The sequence below is a fragment of the Myotis brandtii genome, unplaced genomic scaffold (assembly GCF_000412655.1).
Source record: "Myotis brandtii unplaced genomic scaffold, ASM41265v1 scaffold454, whole genome shotgun sequence".
Taxonomy (NCBI): Eukaryota; Metazoa; Chordata; class Mammalia; order Chiroptera; family Vespertilionidae; genus Myotis; species Myotis brandtii.
Window position 1 is genome coordinate 5,808,045 of NW_005367354.1, and position 23,051 is coordinate 5,831,095.

Consider the following 23,051-nt stretch of genomic DNA (forward strand, 5'->3'; position numbering starts at 1 on the left):
CCTCTCTCTCTCTCTCTCTCTCTCTCTCTCTCTCTCACACACACACACACACACACACACACACACGCACACACTTGATTATAGAGAAAGAGGGGATGTGGGGGGGTGGGGGGAGAGAAACAATGATTTGTTGTTCACTTATTTATACATACATTGATTGATTCTTGTATGTGCCCTGACCAGGGATTGAACCCAGAACCTTGGTGTATTGAGACAACTCTCTATCCACCTGAGCTTTGCAGCCAGGGCCATTTTTTCTCTATGGCATAAACTGTAGCATCTTTCCAGCTGAAAGTAGCCCAGAATTCTCATGGCAGTCCTTCAAGAAATAAAACCAGTTGGTTAGGAAACACCTGTTCACTCATGGTCTTCATTTTTGCAAAGTAAATGTGTTTTGTAAAAGAAATTGGCAATATGCCTGGTTTATAATTATAACTAAATAATTATAAATAAAATGTTACAGCTTTTTTAACCAATCCATTCCTAAAGCTTTGAGTTAATTTCTTCATTGGAGATTGTAGCCTTTGAAGTAGAGTCAGATGGTCAGCTTCAGAGAGCTGACAGCTTTGGCCATATTTCCAGAAATTTCAATTCCAATTTCATCAAGAACTTGATTCATAGTATCTTGGCTTTCTTCTTCATCATCAGAGCCATCAAAGATGTCCTCAGGTGTGTCATCAATCATTTCTTCAGTCATTTCCATATTTTCCTACTGGAAATTCTGCATTGTTTGTAATTTCTTTTGTGGATTCATCTTCTTGTCAACTGCCTACGTTGTCTTTGCTATAGCAGACATTGTGCAGCCATCTTCATCTGGGAATTTATCACTTTTGTTTGTGTGGATGTAGAAATGACTTTTGTACTTAGGGCAAAAGTTCCTGTTTGCTGTTTCCATAGTTGTGCAGGCTCTTTGGCTAAAACTGAAAGCTTCTTTATTACCAATTTTGGCCATTTTCTTAATTTCTGATTTTACCTGTTTTTCTTGTTTCTCTGATGCTGCTTCATCTCTGTTTATAGCCTTCTCGTAACTCTCAATTCTGTTCTTTATTCTATCATCCACGGTTTCTACTTGAAGAGGGCTGCCATGGTCAAGAGTCTGTGCCAAGTCTGGCACGTGACTGGGAAAGGACAGGCCCTTGGAGAGTTGAGGGTGGTGAAGCCCATGGATAAGAAGAGGGCAGGGACTCTAGGTAGCACCCACAGAGGGTGGTATCCGTGAAGCATACCACAGCAGAGTCACCCAGATTGGCCACATTTAAAAAGCCTGACAGCGTGGAGTATTATTAAAATCATGGAGTAGTGGGAACTCTAATACCAAGGTGGTAACAGTGTAAAATTGCACAACCACTTTGGAAGTGGCTTGGCATTATTTACCAAAGTTGGAAATAATGTGCATACTCTATGACTCAGGGTGTCAACTACTATATGTTAGAGAAATACGTACACATACACTTCAGGATACATGTACAGAAATGTTTATGGCAGCACTGTTGATAGTAGCCCCAGACTGTTCCCAGTAAATGATGACTGAATAAATGCATTTTGGTGTCCATCCAGTGAGGGGCTATATAATAATGGAAATGGAAACCGGGAAGATCTGTATACAACCACTTGGATGAATTATACATAAAAACTTTTAAATAATCTAAGCCAAGAGATTGTTATAAATAATAAGACAATGTGTAACTCTTAAGGGAAAGAGAAAACTGTGGTTGAGCTAAGGACATAGGAGAGATGGGTTCCTGGGCAGTTTCTATTTCTTGACTAGGATAGTGGTTATACTTTTTTGTGTTACAATCATTAACACTATATTTTTTTGACTTTTTGTGTTTTATTTCACAATAATAAATTATCATGTTCTGCTAGTTAAGTATATTTCTGGTTAAGAAAAAAGTTACTCTCAATACCCCCTTTTTTACAGCAAAATTCCTCAAAAGCATTGTCTGTACTTGTTTGTGGGTCTTCAGTTTCATTCTTTACTGAACTTGCCAGTTTGGCTTTTGTCCCTTACCAGGTGACTTCCAGGTTGCTAACTCCATTGCGCAGTTCTCAACTCGTGGCTTTTAGCACCATTTGACATTATTGATCACTCAATCTTCATTGATTTTTTTTTTTTTAATCTGGTCTTCAAGAAACCACATTGTTTAACTTTTTTTTCTTCCTTACTGGTTATTCCTTCTGAGTCTCTTTCCTGGTTCCTCCTCTCTCCAACCTCTTAATGAGAAGTACCCTCAATCCATAGACCCCTTTTTTATTTTCTTGGTGATTTCATCTTGTCTTATAGCTTTAAATATTATCTTTATGTTGACAACACCCAGATTTTTAACTTTCCTAAACTTTAGAGTTGTATATCCTATTGGACCTCTCCTGTTGGATATCTAATAATCTTCTCAAATTTATCATTTCATGAGAAGTTCATCCGTGAGGAAAGTTCTTGGAAGCTCTGCGTTCCTCCTAGATTTTGCCCTTTGCATCTCTTCTTTTGACTAGTCCTCCTAATTTATATTTATTACAATAAAACTAATTGTAAAACAGTCAAAATTACTGTATTTAGTTAAAAACAACCTTTACACATGAAAGTGGTTGTCTTAGTGTTTAAACTTAAAAGTATTGGAGGTTGGCAGTACCTTTTTTCAAGTGGTTGTCACTATTGAGCTTGAGTCCCTGTTACTGTATAAAGCAGCCTTTCTCTTGAATTCTGGGAGTAAACTAAGCCCTATTGACTTAAAGTATCCACTATTTGTAGTTAACTTCTCTCCTGTGCATCTACAGTGATACTTGTTATGTATCATCCTTGGGAGAATTGGCAAAATAGTTATTTTCTGTTCTGTGGTTCAGATGAGGAATCCCTACTGAGAAAGACTGCTAAGAGGTAAACTTCACTCTCCTATAGTTGGAATAATGCAAATTGTCACCTGCCTTGTGTTCAGGGCTATGAAAAAAACTAATGCCTGCATGATTTTTATTCAAATTTTAGCTTGAGAACCTTTACAAATAGATTGTTACCTTATGATTTTAAGGTATCTGTTTATATCATGATTTAAGTTTTTAAAGAGATGCTTACAAATGAAAATCTAAGGGAATGCTGTTACTGAGGCACTTGGTTTAGAACTTAACTAATGTGTAATAAATATTTCTATATCATGTTATACCTCATTTTCTTAGTCTTTTTATCCATCCTCTTCTCAGAAATGACTAAATAGGAATATTTTTTTATTATCAGCACTTGATAATTTTTATATAAAGGAAAATACCTTATTTTGTGATCCACAAGTAAAGACATCTTTGTTAACCAGTTAACTGCCACGATATTTTGAATTTAATTTAAAAAGACCCGCCGCTTGCGTCTATAGACGGTTATGGCGTACAAATGGTTAAAACTTAACCTATGCTTTACTACATTTTCACACATTTAGCAATACCTTCTCAAATATGTTTTTCATATAGTAACTAAGGGTTTTATATAAATAAGTATACAATAGCTATGTTTTTTGCTTGATAAAAACAATCGGGGGGGAATAAATATGCATGTTTTCTACAATACATGTTTTATTCAAACATTTATTTTAATACTGTTTAGGCTATCAAGTACTAGCTCCAACTGCCTATTATGATCAGACTGGTGCCTTAGTGGTTGGCCCTGGAGCAAGAACTGGCCTTGGAGCTCCAGTTAGATTAATGGCTCCAACACCTGTTTTAATTAGTTCAGCAGCAGCACAAGCTGGTAAGTGTAACTGGCGTTTTCAGGGATAATATTTTTTCTGATGTTGTTTGAGATATTTTAAAAAATAGAAACATTTTTTCTGAGTAGTTTTAAGAAGTATCTGCAATTTACTTTGCAGCAGCGGCAGCAGCAGCGGCAGCTGGAGGAACTGCAAATAGTCTTACAGGCAGCACAAATGGTCTATTTCGGCCAATTGGCACTCAGCCACCACAGCAGCAGCAGCAGCAACAGCAGCCAAGCACTAATCTACAGTCTAATTCATTTTACGGGAGCACATCTTTGACTAATAGCTCCCAGAGCAGTTCTTTATTTTCTCACGGACCTGGCCAACCTGGAAGTACATCTCTTGGCTTTGGAAGCAGTAGTTCTTTGGGTGCTGCTATAGGCTCTGCCCTCAGTGGATTTGGTTCATCAGGTAAGTTCCTTTTAAGATGATATCCGGTATATGTATGTTTTTAATGTTAAAATAAGCAATAATAAATAGCTTGTAGTGTAGAAAGGACAGGATTAAAATACTGGTTTATTGGGTTTTGTAGAAGACAAACTACTTCCTGAAAATCTGTAAACATCTATGAATGTTTTAACTCATTTCAAGCAGTCCATCCTTTTCTCAAATATAACACATTTTCCCCTGACTTTAAGAATTATAATTTTTGTTTTAGTAGGTTTGTTTGGAGCAGTATTTTATGCTAGTTACTAGCTCTTCCTTATTCTGTACATAATGCTTGTGGAAGTAAATACTTTTGCCATCTTAAATTTCTGGTGTCTTTGTGTACTTATCAGATTATTTATTCTTATTAAATGCTACTGATTCTTATGATTTTATTTCATATAATATATAAAAATAAAATATAATGAAATGTTCTAAACAGTCCCTAAGAAACTACCAGTGTGCTTACTTTATTTTAGATTAAATAATTAGCCTTTTTATCACTAAAAGTTCGTTTGAAAGGGTGTTTTTCCCAGGGCCTAATTTTATATATAATACTTGAGAGATTCAAATGTTAAATAACTTCACAAAATAAATAAATTATCCATACAAACTGATTTTGTAACTGAGTGAAATGAGAAGAGGCCCACTGTTGACAACTTGTATTAATCATTCTCTAACATTTCCAGTGTATTCAGGAAGCATTAGGGGGAAAGCTGCTTACCCTCATTTCTCTCACATCTTAGAATCATTAAAACTGCTTCTCGTCTATTTTCCCACCCATTAAGTTATATCCTTTTCTGGTGTGAAAAATGGCAAAACTAACATGTGTCAGCCATTATTAATATGCTTTCCAGGTTTCTAGGGAATGGTCTTCTAAATATTTTTAATATTTATAGGAGGAATGGTCTTGAATAGCAGCTATAAACTTTTAGATGCAAAATGCTTTTTTTTTGTTATAATGAAATACAATAGGGACTTAACCCTTGCCTAACAAAATTGCCTAAAGAATGGGCACGATAACTTCTGAGGGAAAACCTAGTGAACATGGAGACCGTTCAATCTTTTAATTTAATTTTTCTACTTTTTTTTTTTTAATCCCTTTTGGAGTTTAGTATTCTTATCTCCAGCCCAAGGACTCTGTTAGGACTAATTTTTTGCTTCTAACACAATTGACAAGCATTTTCCCTAAGTAATCCTAAATGCCAAAGAAAATCAAAGAGAATATCTTTTAAAAAAACACAAAATTTGTTGCAATAACTAGTTCATAAACTATAAATTATAAATCCTAAGTAACCCAAGGAAAATAGAGAAGAGCTTTGACAAACCTTGTGTACCCTTTTCTAATAAAATATGTCACTGGTGGTCTGGTATAGATTTGTAGGGCCCCTTACGTAATTCTTCCAAATTCCCATTTGTCTCTTAGTTTTGAAGAGCTTTCCCCTGCATTCAGAAATGGTTGGCCTGAACATTTTGTTTCCCACAAATGACCCCTACAGATGCCTCTTTCCCCAAAACTTAACCTTCTTCATGCCTCTATAAGCATTGCTTACTCAATTCTGATTTTCAGTCTGGGGTACCTCTGTTTCATCTTGCTTCAGAGGGTATTAACAATTGCCACCCCAAATACTAGTAAATAGTCTTATACCATCTCCCTCTTCTTGGACATTTTGTGAGAATTCATTCAAGTGCTACAATATGTTTGCTTACAAAATCTATCATTGCCGTTTCACATTATGGCAGTTCCATGCCTATACGAAATCTAAAATATATTGTGGTATGTGCACATTTTTGCACACAATAACATACATAGTCATTCTCTTATATGATGAAATTATTAATGCTTAACAGTGTTAAATACTCTAATTTATAGAACAGTTGGCCAAGAAGCTTAACCATTGTAATACAGTGATTAAATCATCCTTTTGATACCCATTATTTAGAAAGTGCTGTTACAATTGAAAGTTTGTAATTGAACATTTTATATACACAGTTAATTAATGATTAGTGACTCCATTTTCTAGCTTCTTAGATATTTTAGATAGACTTTGTTTTATATTTCATATTACACTTGCAGGTAATTTAAGCATATAGTAAAAAGGAGCTAGTTTGTATATGTTTAAAGTTATTTCTGAATTACTTTTAAATGTTTGGTTTGGCTTTTCCTTTTTGGAGGAAAATATTGCATGTGTCAAAATTACGGTTCATTTAATTATTTGCCAGGAGAAAGATAGTGCTACTGTTCTCATTAGAGAGCTATTGTCTTTGTCAGTTAAATTGTTACTGAAATAAATAGGACTTTAAAATGTAGCCATGTCTTACAAAAATCACTTTGACAGTGTCCTTTTAAATTAGCATAGTTAATGTAGCAAACACTGACAATTTTGACAAAACCAACTCAAAAGAGCTATTTACTACATTAGCGTTTACGTTTGTTTGTGGGGTTTTTTTTGCTATTAAAATGCATATAGTTACCTGATATTTCCCTGTTATAATGATATCTTAAGATGTAAAATTTTCAATAAAACACATCAACATCAGTCTTTCAGAAACTGCACTGGCAGGTATAAAAGGTTGAATGAATATTGTTATAATATTTTGCCTAATATAGCCGTGGGAGCCTGGTTTTTTTCTTTATAGAATTTTGAATTTGACAAGAACCAACGTAATTAAAGTTTCTTTATGTCTGAATTATAAGCTAAACTTGGTGTACCCATCATGTACTCTGCTTAATTTTTCTCTTTAAACTATACCCTTATGACCTATTTATAATTGACTTGAGGTTAAAAAACCAAGTCCAAATATAAACTTTAACATTCTCTTGACGCAGATTACCATATTGGTCCAAATATAGAGCATGTTCTTAAAAAACTTGACAGATTAAGAAAAGTAATGTGAAATTTTCTTAGATGAAAAAGGCATTTGGTTTAAAAGGACAGTGCTTAAAAATAAGTGGAAGTATACTTGAAAATATTTACACCAAGTGAGACAAGAATTGAACAACCCCTTCAAATACTTGGTAAAGAATTTGATTATCCAGATAAATGTTAAAGGTCAAATCTTGCTTTCTGTTCATTGCATGCACAGCTATATGATGATGTGATTCTATTTTATGATTTTTGTGGAGCACAAAAGGAAAAATGAAGGTAGAGGTTAATAGTTGAATTTGGAATTAAGTAAACAGAATTCAGTATGTAGGACAATAAAAGATGTAATATAAAATAGTTATATATTATCTAAGAAAAAATAGGCTGAGCAGTCTTCACTTGAGTAAGGGGCTAAGAAGGCCAGTAATAAAAACTTAGGAATGGAAGATCCTGAGGGGTAAGTGAAAGCATGTTTTTGGTGTGATAACAGTGATGAGAACTATTTTCTAAAAGTTTAGTTTTTTTCATAATATTTTGTAATTTAGTTGTTGAAGGATAAGGAGAATGTATAGTGGGGAATAAGCTGCCATCTATATTTCACAGCTGACTAATATTCGGGCCAATATGGACTTAAAGTACTATGGTTTGAACACAAGGTAGAAGCCAAATTAAATGTGAATGGTGAGGGAAATATGTTAATATTCTGTTTATTAGTATAGTCTTTTCTTGGCATTGAGTTGAAGTCTGAGAACTGGCTCCAGAGATTAGGACACTAGCAAAATTTAACTTTATTGGAATTGACTCTCTAGCATATCATAAAGCAGACTACTTACAATTCCAGAGTTTATAAATCATACCAGGGTATTAAAGCACAGTAATCATATGTGTCAGTGATAAATATGTGTGAAATAATGAACATATGACTGCTATGTTAAATATTTGGTTACTTTATTGGGGTGCATTTATACCCTTTTATGATTAATAAGTTAGTGTATATATAGTTATCACAGTAATTATCTTCTCCATAATGTTTCTAAAAATAATTATTGTGATCACTCCTGTTATTTCCCAGCAAGAGTTGGGGATAGGTTTTATTCAGTTAACACTGTATGTAATTAGGGTTTTTTTTATTTCTTCTTCAGTTGGCAGTTCTGCAAGTAGTAGTGCCACAAGGAGAGAGTCTCTATCTACTAGCTCTGACTTGTACAAAAGATCTAGTAGCAGCCTAGCACCCATAGGGCAACCATTTTACAATAGTCTGGGATTTTCCTCCTCTCCAAGTCCAATAGGCATGCCTCTGCCAAGCCAAACTCCAGGACATTCACTTACGCCACCGCCATCACTTTCATCACATGGATCCTCATCCAGTTTGCATTTAGGTAAAAAAAAAAAACCAAAACCCTTTTTATTTGTATGTATACATGTGTGTTTGTATGTGTGTGTTTATAATATATGTGAAATATTTAATGTTGGATAAAACATGCCAAATTGCTTTTGCTTTTAGATATTAGCCTTTTGAAAAAATTCTATTATGAAAATTTAAAGTGAGGGTCTAATGTACAGTAAGGTAAAGACCCCTATTGTATCTTGTTTCTTTTATGAAATACAGTGGTGTGTTTTTTTCTTGTCTGTGCTTTTGATTTGTATGTGTTTTAGATCATCTGAAAAGTCAACTATTTGTACATGATAGTGAAAGAGAATTTTCACTATTGTTTTTGTACACCAGAAAAAAAGCAATTAGTCACATAGTTATTTAACTTTAAATTATGTAGTTTAGTACAATGGTTTTTGCTTTGGCCTTTGAATGCTTGGCCATTTACCCAAAGGGTATATGAATTTGTGAGGTAAAGAAACTTAAGGGTTTGGTCCATATATTTCTCTTTTAAATATGTTTAAGGAAAAAAAATGGTTTAGGCTTATTGTACCCTTGAAGTTGGAGCATTTAGAACTTTGTTTATATCTGTGTATTAAAATTGCCCCCACCGTAAGATTATTGAATTAGTGGTTACCTTTTTCCCTTTCTGGGAAGTATTTGTCCAAGTAGTTAACAGTATATTTGGAAGGGTTTTTGGATATCTGAGGCTTTATATGAATCCCTGTCTCCTCTAAAAAGTATTTCTTTAAAATTAGAGTTTGGATTTTTGTAATCCTAATTACCTCAATTGAAAGTGAGAGGTTCTATTGCTGATTTTTATGTACTTGGAAAGATTTAAATCTGCTTCCAATTTAAAAAGTAATGTTGTCCTTATAAGCAGACATGTTTGACCTCTCCCCCCTCATCATAGGAGTATAGATATTTTTTTTCTTAAAGCTCATTAATACAGTAAGTGACCATGTAACAAAAATATCTTTTATAGTAATCATTTAGAATTATGTCATTGAAAAATCCTTTTAAAATAAAAAAATGTTTTTATTGATTTTAGAAAGAGGAGAAGGGAGAGGGATAGAGATAGAAATATTCATTAGAGAGAAACATCAATCAGCTGCCTCCTGCACGCACCCTACCAGGGATTGAGCCCACAACCTGGGTGTTTGCCCTGACAAGCAGTCAGACCAGTGACCTCTTAATTCATGGGTCAACGCTCAACTACTGAGCCACCCTGGTCGGGCCAGATTCCGTTTTAAAGACGGGTCCTCTACCCCAAATTCTGGACCTTTGCTCTATGGGGGATATTGAATATATGTACACAAATAATGAATTTATTCAGCTGGGGTCCTATGATCTGTTTTGCAGCACTATTTGTGTAAATGTATCAGTTTTTATTTTAACACCTTCATTTATTATTTCTTGGTCACAGGAGCTGCTCAGTTCCTGATTTCTATTATTTCTGTTCAGACCTACTTCCTCCACCTTTCTATAAAACATGCCTTTGAAACTTTGAAATGGACACACAAATTTGGAACATAACTAAGACTAGATCTTTCATAGTAGTTTTATGTTTTATTTGTTAAAATTATATGTCATGTCCTGTCATTTTTTTCATAGGTAAGTTTCAGGTCAGATTCCTGTCAACTGTTACTGCTTATGTTGTGCTTTAAAGCCTGTATAAATAGCATTAATTATTCTACACAGGTTGCTTAGAAATTGGGTTATAAATTACTTTTCCGATGTCTCTATGATTAAGTAGCAATCTAGGTGTGTTTATTTTAGAATGTAAAAATCTAGCTATATAGATGCTTAAGGAAGGAATTCTAGTCAGTTATGAGAAATCATAACTTGGGCCAGCAGTTCTACATTATCCTGATACTTTGTACCCTTAATTAAACTCCTTCACCTTGAAATCTGATACTTTAATATACCTCTGATTAGAATTATCTGTAGATTACTTTCTTGTATACTCTCCAGTTTCCTCTGGCTTTAATTGTAGTATGACAGACAATATTGTTAACAAGGAATAGACTCTGCTGGATTGAAAATAATTTCATAAATTTGCTCTTGGTTTAGTGTTCATGGAAATAGTTGATCCTTTGCTTTCCTGTGATTCAATCACGATGCAAGACTTACATGCTCTCTGGTCTAAAAACTATTTTAAATTGTATGTCCTTTAAGTGGATTTCTTTATAAATCAAGTTATCAGGGCTGTGATTATTTATAAAATTCCTGTGAAAATGAATTTGCATATTCATTTTAAAAATAATTTTACTGAGCTCACAATCACACATTAGGAGTATAATATCATGAGATAAAGTTCCCAGTTTCATTAGAATTGGTTGGAATTAGTTCCAAGTTGTTGAGATTTTAAGACACACAATCATTATACTTAATGATAGACCTTGATAGCTACATTTTTAAAGTATTGGATAAAACATGTTAACTTTTTTTTTTTCTTACTAGCTCTCTCTTTGCTCGTGCTAGTCACTTTCACAGAAAAAGCCTAATGGCAGCATTTAGTGCTTCTGGTTTCCCAAGAAAGATGTTTCATTTTAATATATATTTTTCTTTCAGAGAAGAAGGGAGGGGGAGAGACAGAAACATCAATGATGAGAGATAATCATTGATTGGCTGCCTCCTGAAAGCCCCCAATGGGGATCGAGCCCACAACCAGGGCATGTGCCCCAACTGGGAATCAAACTCCAACCTCCTGGTTCATAGGTCAACGCTCAACCACTGAACCATGCCAGCCAGGCTCCTCCATTTTCTTGTATGAAATTTCAAAGAGCAACTCTTTTTTTTAAAAGAACAATTATAACCACAATGTCATTATCATACCTTTTAAAATTAGTAATTTCTCATTACTCTTAACTCCTTAAATGTCATTACTTAAATGTCTTTTTCCAATTGTATTGTTTGAATCAGGATCCAAATAAGGTCCATACATTAAATTTGTTTGATATGTCTTTTTATAGGAACCATTTCCCCTTCATCTTTTTTCTTTTTCTTTCCATGTATTTATTGAAGAAACTTTGTTCCTGTTGCCTTTCCCATATTCTTGACTTTGCTTATAGCAATAACCAATGATAGTGTTTAACATGTTCCTCTATATTAACATTATTTCTCTGTATTTCCTATAAAATAGAATTAAGCCTAGGGGTTTGATCTAATTATTGGTTTGTTGGCTTATCATCTTGGCCAGGATATGGTTCTGTACTCCTATCAGGAGACACATGTCTGGTGTCTTTATTGTGAGGTTGTCCATTTGATCATTACCTAACTATTTCTGCAGCAGTTGTAAAATGGTGATGCTCTTAATTCTGTGGTTCTACATTTATTAGCTGGAACTTTTCCAGAAGAAGAACTTTTCCTCATCAATTGTGAGGTTACCATGAAATATATAGTTCATATATGAGTTAGGATAATGCTTGATTTTTTTCCCCTTGATTTTCTAACTTTGAGAATGAGTTTATGTCCTAGCAACATCTAAAGGTGACTGTTTTTTAAGTCATCGTACCTGTAAATTGATGGATTTTTATACTAGTTGATATATTTCTGTCCATTGCAGTCTGAGACATCAATTTTATGCCCTTTTTTTAAATCCCAAAATTTTACCATTTGGAGCCATTTTGAAGCTCCTTCAGATTGGTTCTCCTGTTGACTTCAACTCTACAAACAGCATTTAAATTACTGGTGGATCAGAGAAACATGTGAAAAGAACAAGGAAAGAGAACTTTAATGATTTTTATTTTAAAATGCAAAGAGTAGTCAGTGTCAAATTTTGGGCATCAGGTTCAGTGTTGAATAATACTTGAATTAATTTCTCATGTATTTATCTGTAGTGATAAGGAAAAGTCTTCTACCTGCAGTTGTTACTTTTAATCATTCTCTCTGATAGAAGTCAGCATCTTATTTCAAGATACTTCACTATTTGTGATAGAACATTAAAGATTTCCACTATTATTTTATTCTTCTACCTGGAGCTAGCTGACTAGTTTGTTCCTTCCTTGTTTCCTCTCTTTCCTTCTTTCAGTAAACTTTTAAAATGTTAGAAATGTTAGTGGTTTCTTGTTTACTCCGATCTTTATGCTCATAGTAACTAGGTTGATACAAAACTTCTTGGGTAAAAGCTGTATTCTGTATATGTATTTAATTTAGGGCATGACAAACTAATGGATATTTTCCCTTGTGCCTTTTCATTTTTGAACTGGCTTGTGGGGGGTTTTTTGTAAGAAAAGTACACTAAAACGTGTAACCCAAGCTTTGTATTTAGTGAAATTTGTTATTGAAAGGTGGCTGTTGGTTCTGAAGATTCATTAACATCATGTATTTAGTAATCACATAGTACTTTAGCTTGCTAGGGATTAGAAAATTTTATAACCTATCTTCTCTCTTAATCACAGCAAAATTTTTATTAAGTGTGTGAGCAGGATAATATTAACTTTTAAGATCATTTACCTATTAGTAGTAGTTACATGTGTTAAAACTGCTGACCTTTGGCACATACAGTCAACTTCTCTAGAATGAAATGTCTAAGAATTAAAACAAATCTGTTCAAATTGGTTGCAAAGCTGTGTGCAGTTTTTCTGAGTTTCATATATGCAGAAAACTAATTTTTTTAAAGCTTTCATTGGAAGTACTATTATCATTAAGTAGTAAGTTTTCTATAACTGAATAGCATTTGGTAGTTTTCTAAAGTTCCTTCATGCTCATTATTTCATTTCATCCTAATTGTTAACATAGACTGGCTGAGTGATATGCCCAGTAAAGATGATAAAATTATAGGTCACATGAGCCCAAGAGACAGAACTGAGGCTAGAACACAATTCTGATTCCTGTTACTATCCTTGCTTTTTCTGTTAGCCTATAATTAACTGAACAACTTTGCAAAGTGTATAAATAACAATATTCTAATCAGCCTCTCAGACTGTTTATCTCAAAGTGGCATGGTTATGTTTTTAAGTTGTGTATAAGATTACTAGACTTCTAGATACCTTTCTCACTTTAGTTACTCTTGAGATTTATAGTAAAGTTCTTGTCTAGACATTTAAAGTCCAAACATATTACCTACTTTATGAAGTAAGAATGTTTAATCAGGCAGGTGACTCAGGGATAGGCCACAGAACAGCATATTCAGCCTCAATAGAATATGACTTACAGGTTCTCGTGGTGGTATAAATGTAAGCACTGCTTCAACCTTTTTGTGTGTCTAAAAGTCATTTATTTGTTGATGAGTATGAAACCTGTTCAGTAGAAATTCTAAAAGTATTACTTATATGGAGAAATTATTTTGTTTCACTTCTGTACACAAAGTTACTGACCTTATTTCTACTTTGGGTTCACAATGATTAATTTTACTCATTATCCTTTAATACATTAAATGTGATTTTTGTGCTTCAGTGCCAGAATTTTTCACCAGTTAATTCAGTTAGGATAATCACAGGGTTAGGACTAGAAAATACTTGATCAGATTCAGTGGTTCAGCATCAGAATCACTTGGAGTGCTTGTTTAAAATACCTAGTATGGTTACCAAGGTGTGACAACAGTTTTTGCCTGTCACAAAGGTTGTGGGGATTCTATTGACATTAAAGATTCTATTAACATTTAGCAGCCAGGTGCTAAACTTTTCATAACAAAAAAAGGATTATCCCACTGAAATTTCCAGTAGCGCCCACATGGAGAGACACACTTTGGAAAGGAATAATTCATAATTTACAGATGACTTAACACTTCCCTTTTAACTCATAATTAACTCATAATCTTTGCATGTTCATATGAGCCTTTGATTGTGTCTCCCATCATTTCCCTAATGCATTTTTTTTCTTCCTAACTACTTGCCTTCTATTGACCTGAACTCTGCTTGTCATTGCAGACATAATAGTAAAAAGGAAAAACCCTCGGTCTAATTATTAGTAGCAACCTACTCTTAGTACCAAAATCTGTATTAGTTCCCTAGGGCTGCTATGGCAAATTACTGGAGTCAAGTGGCTTAAAACAAAAGACAAACTTTCAGGGGAACACAGTTCAGCACAGTATAGCGTTTTATGCAGTTTACTCTCTAAGTGTCCAACAAAGAGTGTTCAATAAATGGTAGCAGGCTTTTAAATAACAGTTATTGTGTATAAGAGGAAAACAAAATCATATTAATAGGCAGATATTTAGATTGAATTAGGCTCATAGATGAGATCGTTGCTTTTTTGTTTCTCAGCAAAAAAACTACATGCCATGAATTCTCAGGGTCTAACAAATAGTATCAATTTTGAATATTAATTAAGTGGGCTTTGTAAAGAAACTGATTATGTTGAACACATAAAACCTATTTAAAATGAGATGCCAGGACTCAAGACAAAGGTCTGACCAGTTTTGTCCTTTTAGAAATGTGTAATCAGTATCCCAAAATGATTTATGTGCGTATTGAAAAGCACTGCTGTGAAGTCTTTTTTCCCCATTAAAGTCTAGCAGCACACGGATCAGATTATCCATGGCTGAATGTTTCATATACTTATTTTGAAAACTGATCATAGAAAAAATATTAAACTAAAAGTACTAAGTGGATCTGTTAATGAGCTAGAGGTAACCAAAATTAATGCCATAAAATTGTCTTTTTTTTTTCTACTTTTTCCAGCTACTATACCATTGATTCTTTGCCTACTCTAAGTAACTAGTCATCTTCCATTATCATGTTAACATTTCTTGACCTTTCCAGAAGTTTGCCTTCTTTTTTTTTTTTTTTTTAATATATTTTATTGATTTTTTACAGAGAGGAAGGGAGAGGGAGAGGGATAGCGAGTTAGAAACATCGATGAAAGAGAAACATCGATTCAGCTGCCTCTTGCACGCCCCCCACTGGGGATGTGCCTGCAACCCAGGTACATGCCCTTGACCGGAATCAAACCTGGGACCCTTGAGTCCACAGGCCGACGCTCTATCCGCTGAGCCAAACCAGCTAGGGCAGAAGTTTGCCTTCTGAAATGGACTCTGCCTAGTAGCCTGTATGTAGTTGTAGTCTTCAGAACCCAGAATTTACTTGGATTATGATTTTTTAATTTAAGTAGTTGACAACCTGCTATAAAATGAAATTATTTATCTGCATAATACAGATAAATAAATTACCTTGATTTTAGTTCTTTATCTGCCAAACTCTTCTATCAGAATAACCTTTAGATACATTGTTGTTGTTTCTTTAATAAATATTATCCACTGAGGATAATTCAGTAGGTCTTAAATAAGATTGATGAAACTGTATTTTTAAAAGAACACACAGGTCTGATAGGTTGAGGAGCTATCATTCCATATCCTAAGGAGGTGGAAAAGGAAGGAAAAGTAAAAAGACTGTTTAAGTGGTTTTAGTTGTTGCATTGTTTTTCTCCCCTGTGATTTTCCCAGTATTAAAATCTTTTTGAATTCTGATATTTACTAGGGAAAGATTCTAAAACAATAGACTTTTCAAGGGAATTAAATGAAAACGTATAAAATCATATAATTTGTACTAGAATAATTACAAGGGTGTTCACCTTCCTTCAGTTTCATGAATGAACTTGAAAGAGAACTATGTCAATAGCATAAGGAGCAGCACACTTGTGTGATAAGCTCTGGTCTAAGAGTCCTGGCTGACTAGTGTAAGTCACATCATTTGAACCATAGTGACTTCATCTGTGAAATTATAATACAGATCTTCATGTCCTCTACACTCTTATTTAGATAGTGATTAAGAAGTGGTAAATGATAGGGGGATGTCAGTGATGAATTGAATGGACTATTATGCCTTTACACTATCAGTAGCAGTGATTTGAATATAGATGACCTGCTTGATTGTTTCTTAACAAATTTTGGAATAATTTCAGGCTTATGGGAAAGTTGTAACACTTAATACAAAATAATTCCAGCATATTCTTCATCTAGATACTCTAAATGTTATTTTCCCGCATTTTATCTTTTTTAAAAAATATCTTTTATTGATTTCAGGAGAATCATTGATTGGCTGCCTCCTGCATCCCCCCCCTACTGGGGATTGAGCCCTCAGCCCGGACATGTGCCCTTGACTGGAATCGAACCTGGGACCCTTGAGTCTGCAGGCCGACACTCTATCCACTGAGCCAAACCAGCTAGGGCTACTTTATCATTTTTGTTCTTTCTCCCCCTCTCTTCATCTCCCTTTTCCCTCACACCCAATTTTTTTCCTTACATTTGTGAAAGGAAGTTGCAGACATAATGTCCCTTACTCACAGATACATCAGTGTATGTTTCTTGAAAATAAGGACATTTTTAAAAATATAGCCACAATTATCAAAGGGGGTTGAGGAAATTAACAATAATGTAGTAATACTATCAAATGACCTCAACATTTTTGAAGATTATAGACCAGTAGTTTTGTAGACTATCCCTCAATCCCCAAATAGATTTTGGATGACATGTTTTCAATGTTTGGAAAACCAAATTTAAAATGTTTAATGTATGTTATAAATTGGGTTTTAAATAGTTTTTATTGATTTAAGATAGAGAGAGAAACATTGATCGGTTGCCTCCCGCACACACCCTGACCAGGGATCAAACCCACAGCCTGGTTATGTGCCTTGACCGGGAATCGATCCCATGACCTTTCAGTGCATGAGAACGCTCAACCAACTGAGCCACAGTAGCCAGGGCTATAAATTAGGTTTTAAATGCTTCTTAATTTGTAAGAGAAAAGAGGGTATCCTGCCCTGAGTGAATTTTTTTTTTTAGTTTTATACGTGAAAATACTAATTAGTCTTCTAGAAGTGAAATTTCAAGATTTAAAAAAAATTTTTTTTTAATATATTTTTATTGATTTCAGAGAGGAAGGGAGAGAGAAATCTCAATGATGAGACTCATCCATCAGCTGCCTCCTGCACGCCTCCTACTGGGAATCAAGCCCACAACCCGGGCATATGCCCTCATCAGGAATCAAACTGTGATCTCCCTAGTTCATAAGTCGGTACTCAACCCCTGAGTCACACTGGCCAGGCGAAATACCGAGATTTTTTAAACTCAAGGCAGTTTAATAGTATTAGACATTTTAAGTTGTCAGCATGAGGAGTTTGGTGTTAGTTGCTGATAGAATGTAATTAAAGAATATCTAGACATTTCTGTTGCATGTTCCTAGGACTACTTGGAAGATATCAAATAAAACTGACATGGTCATTTCTGGAGTAAGTATGTATATTGAACTGGTGTTGAAATTTTTTTTAGTGTATTAAGGACAAGAGAAAAAAATTAGTCTTTATGTTTGAGGTAATAATAAGCAACAATACAGAGATAGTCATAAGGGGGGGCAGTGAACAATTAGGGCAGTACTAGGAAATTTGTGTAAGAAATAGGTTTGGAATAATGTGAAAACTAGACTAAAGAATATAGAGTATGTAGTCTAGCAGGATGCTGTAGGTTTTAGTGTAATGTGACACCATCAAAGAGGTCCTTTGAGTGGGAAAATAAAATTGTAAAAACAAATTGGAATGCTAATCATAGCACCCCTATCCTGCAGAAAGGTTAAGGAATTGTTAAGAATTGAATGGGCTAGTGATCAGTTATTGTTTTGAACAGTTAATGGAACTATATAAATAGAAATTATAATAGTGGACCAGAAGAGTTAATAGGAAATTGAGACAAGTATTAAGACACTAAATTCTTTCACTTTTTAGATGTAACATGAAAATTTGATGTTAGTAGTTTTGGTGTATAAAATGACTTAAGTTACACACTTTTAAAAAAAGAAATAGAACTGGCCCTTAGGCAGTTGATGTTACATAAAATACTCATGAATATTTATTGTATACTGAACAGACATGTGTTAGACACTAGGTTTCCAGCATGGGAGTGAATGTAATTTTATGGCACTTACGTTGGAGAGGGGGCTGAGGGTTCGAGTAAATATGGATGAAGGGAAATTCAATGAAGAAGAGTAAAGATGGGGACTGAAAGTAGAGCAGTTCACTCCAGGATTATAACATTTTTACTGCTCCTTGTCCTTTTAACTTTTTTGGCCTAGCGCCTCTTTATAACTTTGCACCGACAGTGTGTCCTTGGCACCATCTTTACCCTGTGGCCTGGTTGTATATACAGCACTGTTCTACATATAGTTGGTATACAATAGCATAAAGCTGATGTGGATTTTTGTTAATCTGAACTACTAAATCTGCATTTAGCAATTTTTTATACATTTTCTTTTTTAAAAGGACACTGTCAAGTACTTTTAAATGGTTATATGTATTAAGGACAATTTCCTGCTTATATTTTTGTTTCTATTGACTGCCATTTATTGTTCTTGTTTAGAATGGTATGTAAGTTAAAGAGGATTTTTATTCATTATCTTAAAGATCAGTATTAGAGCTCTAGGAATAATAAATGTTATGTATTACTATGATTTCTTATCTATAAAATAGTATTTATGGAGAGTATTTTTAAACAATATTTTAAAATAGTGTGTCCTTTGAATTTATTGTCTAATATAATTGTGGTTTTTTAACTTATAAAAACTTATCAGTGTGTTAACTAAGAAATGATTTTTTTTACACAGAAGTATATACTTCTTAATGTGCTTTTAAATATATTCCAAAAATACAGATTAGCCTTCAGTGTTCCTTTAATACTCCAAATAAATTTTAGTCAAACGTTTTCCAGTGGCTTCAAACCTGAGTTGGCTAGTTATTTGCAACTTGCTTGTTAATGTAACTGAAAGTTTTATTGGTGGTTTCAGTATTCTGTTACTGATATTAGTATGTATGACATTAGTTGTTATAATGATGTTTTAAACCATGCTTCCAAGAACAAATACAGGTTTTGTGTATGATATTAGATGTTATAATTATGCTGTAAACTAAACTGCCAAGAACAAATAGTTTTTCCTTGTGTTTTCTAGTCTCTTTTTTTCCCCTTATCTCATAGCCACACACATTAAGTAAATGTGTGAGATTTTCCTCCCATTTTTATTTCTTTGTTAAAACATACAGGAATTAGTGGGGTGAAAAATTTCTCTACTGACTGAATTTTTAGTTTAAGTGACTTTTATTTGAGGAATGACTTTGTCAAAACTATTTGCTAACCACAACTGCTTTGTTGTAGGAGGACTGACAAATGGTAGTGGTCGCTATATCTCTGCAGCCCCCGGAGCAGAAGCAAAGTATCGAAGTGCTTCCAGCACTTCCAGTCTGTTCAGCTCCAGCAGCCAGCTCTTTCCTCCTCCGAGGCTTCGGTATAATAGGTCTGATATTATGCCTTCAGGCCGAAGTAGATTATTGGAAGATTTCAGAAATAACCGCTTCCCAAACCTTCAACTTAGAGACTTGATTGGACACATAGTTGAGTTTTCGCAAGACCAGCATGGTTCTAGGTAAGTGATTATGATTTTTGATACTTTCCACTACATTTAAAATATTTTTTTAATCCTATTGGATATATTTTTATTATTTTAGAGAGAGAGAGAGAGAGATTGGTTGCCCCTGCACACTCCCTGACTGGCAATCAAACCTCCAACCCTAGTATGTGGCGTGACTGGGAATTGAACCCACCACCTTCTGGTGTATGGATCGACACTCCAACCAACTGAGCCACACTGGCCTGAGTCACAGCATTTTTGTCTTGGAAATTGCTACCTTGTAAAAGCCTAAATTTTTCTTGACTAGAATCATTTGATAAATAAATACCTACTATGGATTATATTTTGTCTTTTATATTAGGATAAATAATAAAAATACAGGCTTAGATTTTTTTAATTTTCCAATTTTCTTTTATGAGAATTTTTAATACTTAAAATATAGTAGTGCCTTTTTATTGGATTGTTTTTATTACATTGACTCTAAATCATTTAACATCTTTAAATTTTTCTTAAAATATTTTTAATTCCGCCCGGCATGGCTCACTATTTAAGCTTTGACTTATGAACAGGAGGTCACAGTTTGATTCCAGGTCGGGGCATGTGCCTAAATTGCAGGATTGATCCCCAGTGTGGGGTGTGCAGGAGGCAGCTGATCATTGATTCTCTCTCATCATTGATGTTTCTATCTCTCTCTCCCTTTCCCTTTCTCTCTGAAATCATTAAAAATATATTTTAGCCCTAACCGGTTTGGCTCAGTGGATAGAGCATTGGCCTGTGGACTGAAGGGTCCCAGGTTTGATTCCGGTCAAGGGCATGTACCTTGGTTGCGGGCACATCACCAGTAGGGGGCGTGCAGGAGGCGAGGCAGCTTATCGATGTTTCTCTCTCATCGATGTTTCTAACTCTCTATCCCTCTTCCTTACTCTGTAAAAAATTAATAAAATAAAAATCCCTGATGTATATATTATCTTTAAAAAAAAAAGTTAAAAACCAGTTAAATGCTTTTGTGTTCCTTTATAGATTTACTGGAGGCCCGATGCATGAAATTCGTGTAAAAGTAGGCCTTCCTTCCCCCAGCTGCCAGCACCAGCTTCCCTCTGGCACCCGGCACCCGGGCTTCCCGTGTAGCCCCGGCTTCGTCTGGAAGGCAGTCTGGTCTAATTAGCATATTACGCTTTTATTATTATAGATATTCAGTGTTACTTAGCTTAAATTGAAACATTCAAATATAGAAATATCAGTGCCTTTGTACATATTATTTTTTAATCCTCTCCCAAAGACATGCTTTTTTAAAATTGATTTTAGAGATAGAGGAAGGCGGAGGGGTGGGGACATCAATGTGAGAGTGGAACATCAATCAGTTGTCTCCCTCACACTCCCCATCTGAGGATCAAACCTGCAACATGGGTATGTGTCCTGACTCGGAATCAAACCCTAACCTTTTAGTGTACAGGACAATGCTCCAACCAACTAAGCCACAGTTGCCAGGGCAGTGCCTTTGTACATTAAATGCATATACCATAATGCTTGAGGTAGATGTGACTAGGGCCCGGCCAGGGAGGAGCCTGCAACTGAGGTATGTGCCCTTGACTGGAACCGAACCTGGACCCTTCAGTCCACAGGCTGATGCTCTATCCACTGAGCCAAACCAGCTAGGCTTGAGGTCGTGTTCTCAAGATACAGCACAGAAAGGAGAATGGTAATAGAATTCTAATACATTTATCAAATTTGAGATGTTTTCTTTTTTTATAGTTTTAAGGTAAAACTGAAATTTTTAGTATATGTGCTGCTGAAGCGAGCACTAAAACTGAAATTTAAGAAATACAGTTATTGCCGAAACTGGTTTGGCTCAGTGGATAGAGCGTTGACCTGCGGACTGAAAGGTCCCGGGTTCAATTCCGGTCAAGGGCATGTACCTTGGTTGCGGGCACATTCCCAGTGGGAGATGTGCAGGAGGCAGCTGATGGATGTTTCTCTCTCATCGATGTTTCTAACTCTCTATCTCTCTCCCTTCCTCTCTGTAAAAAATCAATAAAATATATTTTAAAATAAAGAAATACAGTTATTGATTAGATAGCTGCATATAAATTTTATCTCCCTCTCTAGTTGCAAGTACCTTAAGAGTAGCAAATGAACCTTGTATCATTCACAAGGGCTAGCTTATAAGGAATTCAGTTGCGTTTGATGAGCTTTATTTCTAAGGGTTTCTTTTATTCTGGCCTAAAAAGATACTTAGTACTATTGTATGTATATTCTGAAAATACATGAATAACCAGTAAAATGTTTGTGATTTTCTTTTTGATTATAATGCAACCGGAACTAAAACATCTTTACATTCTTATTTTTGCCTGTTTAACTAGTAATTTTAAATGAAAGGTGTTGTAAAAGAAATGCTTCATAACTTTTTTCTTTTTGTTTTACCTTGGCTGTCCACCGTAGAAAATGTGTTAGTACTGTTTCTGAAAATAATTGTGTTTGTGTGGATTGGGGGTGTAAATACTCAATTCATACGGATTTTGTAGGAGCTTGTTTTCAGTGTACTGTCATGCATTTAAAATTTTTTTCCATGTAGGTTCATACAGCAAAAACTAGAGCGAGCTACTCCAGCTGAGCGACAGATGGTTTTTAATGAAATTTTACAAGCAGCATATCAATTAATGACAGATGTTTTTGGCAACTATGTTATTCAAAAGTTTTTTGAGGTAAGCACCCATACATGTTTGTATATCTATTTAAGTATATGCTCAATACTTAGAAAAGCTCAGGAAATTGGGTAAAAGTCATCTACACTAATAAAAGAGAAACATGGTAATTAGAGTACGACCGCTACCCTTCCCATTGGCTAATCAGCATATCCTTATGAAAATTAACTGTCAGCCAAGAGGGAGGCTTGCTTGCTCCAGTGACAGCGAACTCCAACGTTCCCCGCCTGCCGCTGCCGGCCTCTCAGCTGCAACTCTAAGCAACTATGTACTATGTTGCAAATAAGAAGCTAAACAAAACCCCAGAAACCGGCTTTCATTCAGCCCGGCTTCAGCCAGCCGGACCGCAACATTGTATCGATGTTTTCAGCAGCGAGGCCTCAGAGCTAAAGCTGGCCCAGAAAAAAAAGAAAAAAAGGAGTGGTTGGGAGCTTCAGTCACCCGCTTCCGGAAAACAGCCCTCAGCCCCTCAGCCAGCCTGGCCAGGCACCCCAGTGGGGACCCCCACCCTGATCCAGGACACCCTTCAGGGCAAACCAGCCAGCCCCCACCCGTGCACCAGGCCTCTATTCTATATAGTAAAAGGGTAATATGCCTCCCGGCACCGGGATCAGCGGAGCAGC

At 35.1% G+C, this 23,051-nt stretch overlaps 1 protein-coding gene and 1 pseudogene across 4 annotated transcripts in view; one reads left to right on the plus strand and one right to left on the minus strand.

Annotated features, from left to right (window-relative positions):
• The window catches only part of PUM2 (pumilio RNA-binding family member 2), a 55,997-nt gene that overhangs the window by 22,366 nt on the left and 10,580 nt on the right, over nucleotides 1-23,051 (plus strand). For 2 of the 4 annotated variants that reach the window (XM_005874940.2, XM_005874942.2), the window contains 5 exons: nucleotides 3,581-3,724; nucleotides 3,843-4,139; nucleotides 8,164-8,400; nucleotides 19,474-19,741; nucleotides 22,299-22,428. In XM_005874940.2, coding sequence (XP_005875002.1) covers nucleotides 3,581-3,724; nucleotides 3,843-4,139; nucleotides 8,164-8,400; nucleotides 19,474-19,741; nucleotides 22,299-22,428 — 1,076 coding nt within the window. The remainder of the gene's footprint in view (nucleotides 1-3,580; nucleotides 3,725-3,842; nucleotides 4,140-8,163; nucleotides 8,401-19,473; nucleotides 19,742-22,298; nucleotides 22,429-23,051) is intronic. The other 2 variants (XM_005874937.2, XM_014546692.1) reach the window with 1 other exon arrangement.
• On the minus strand, nucleotides 458-1,973 carry LOC102253826 (annotated as a pseudogene).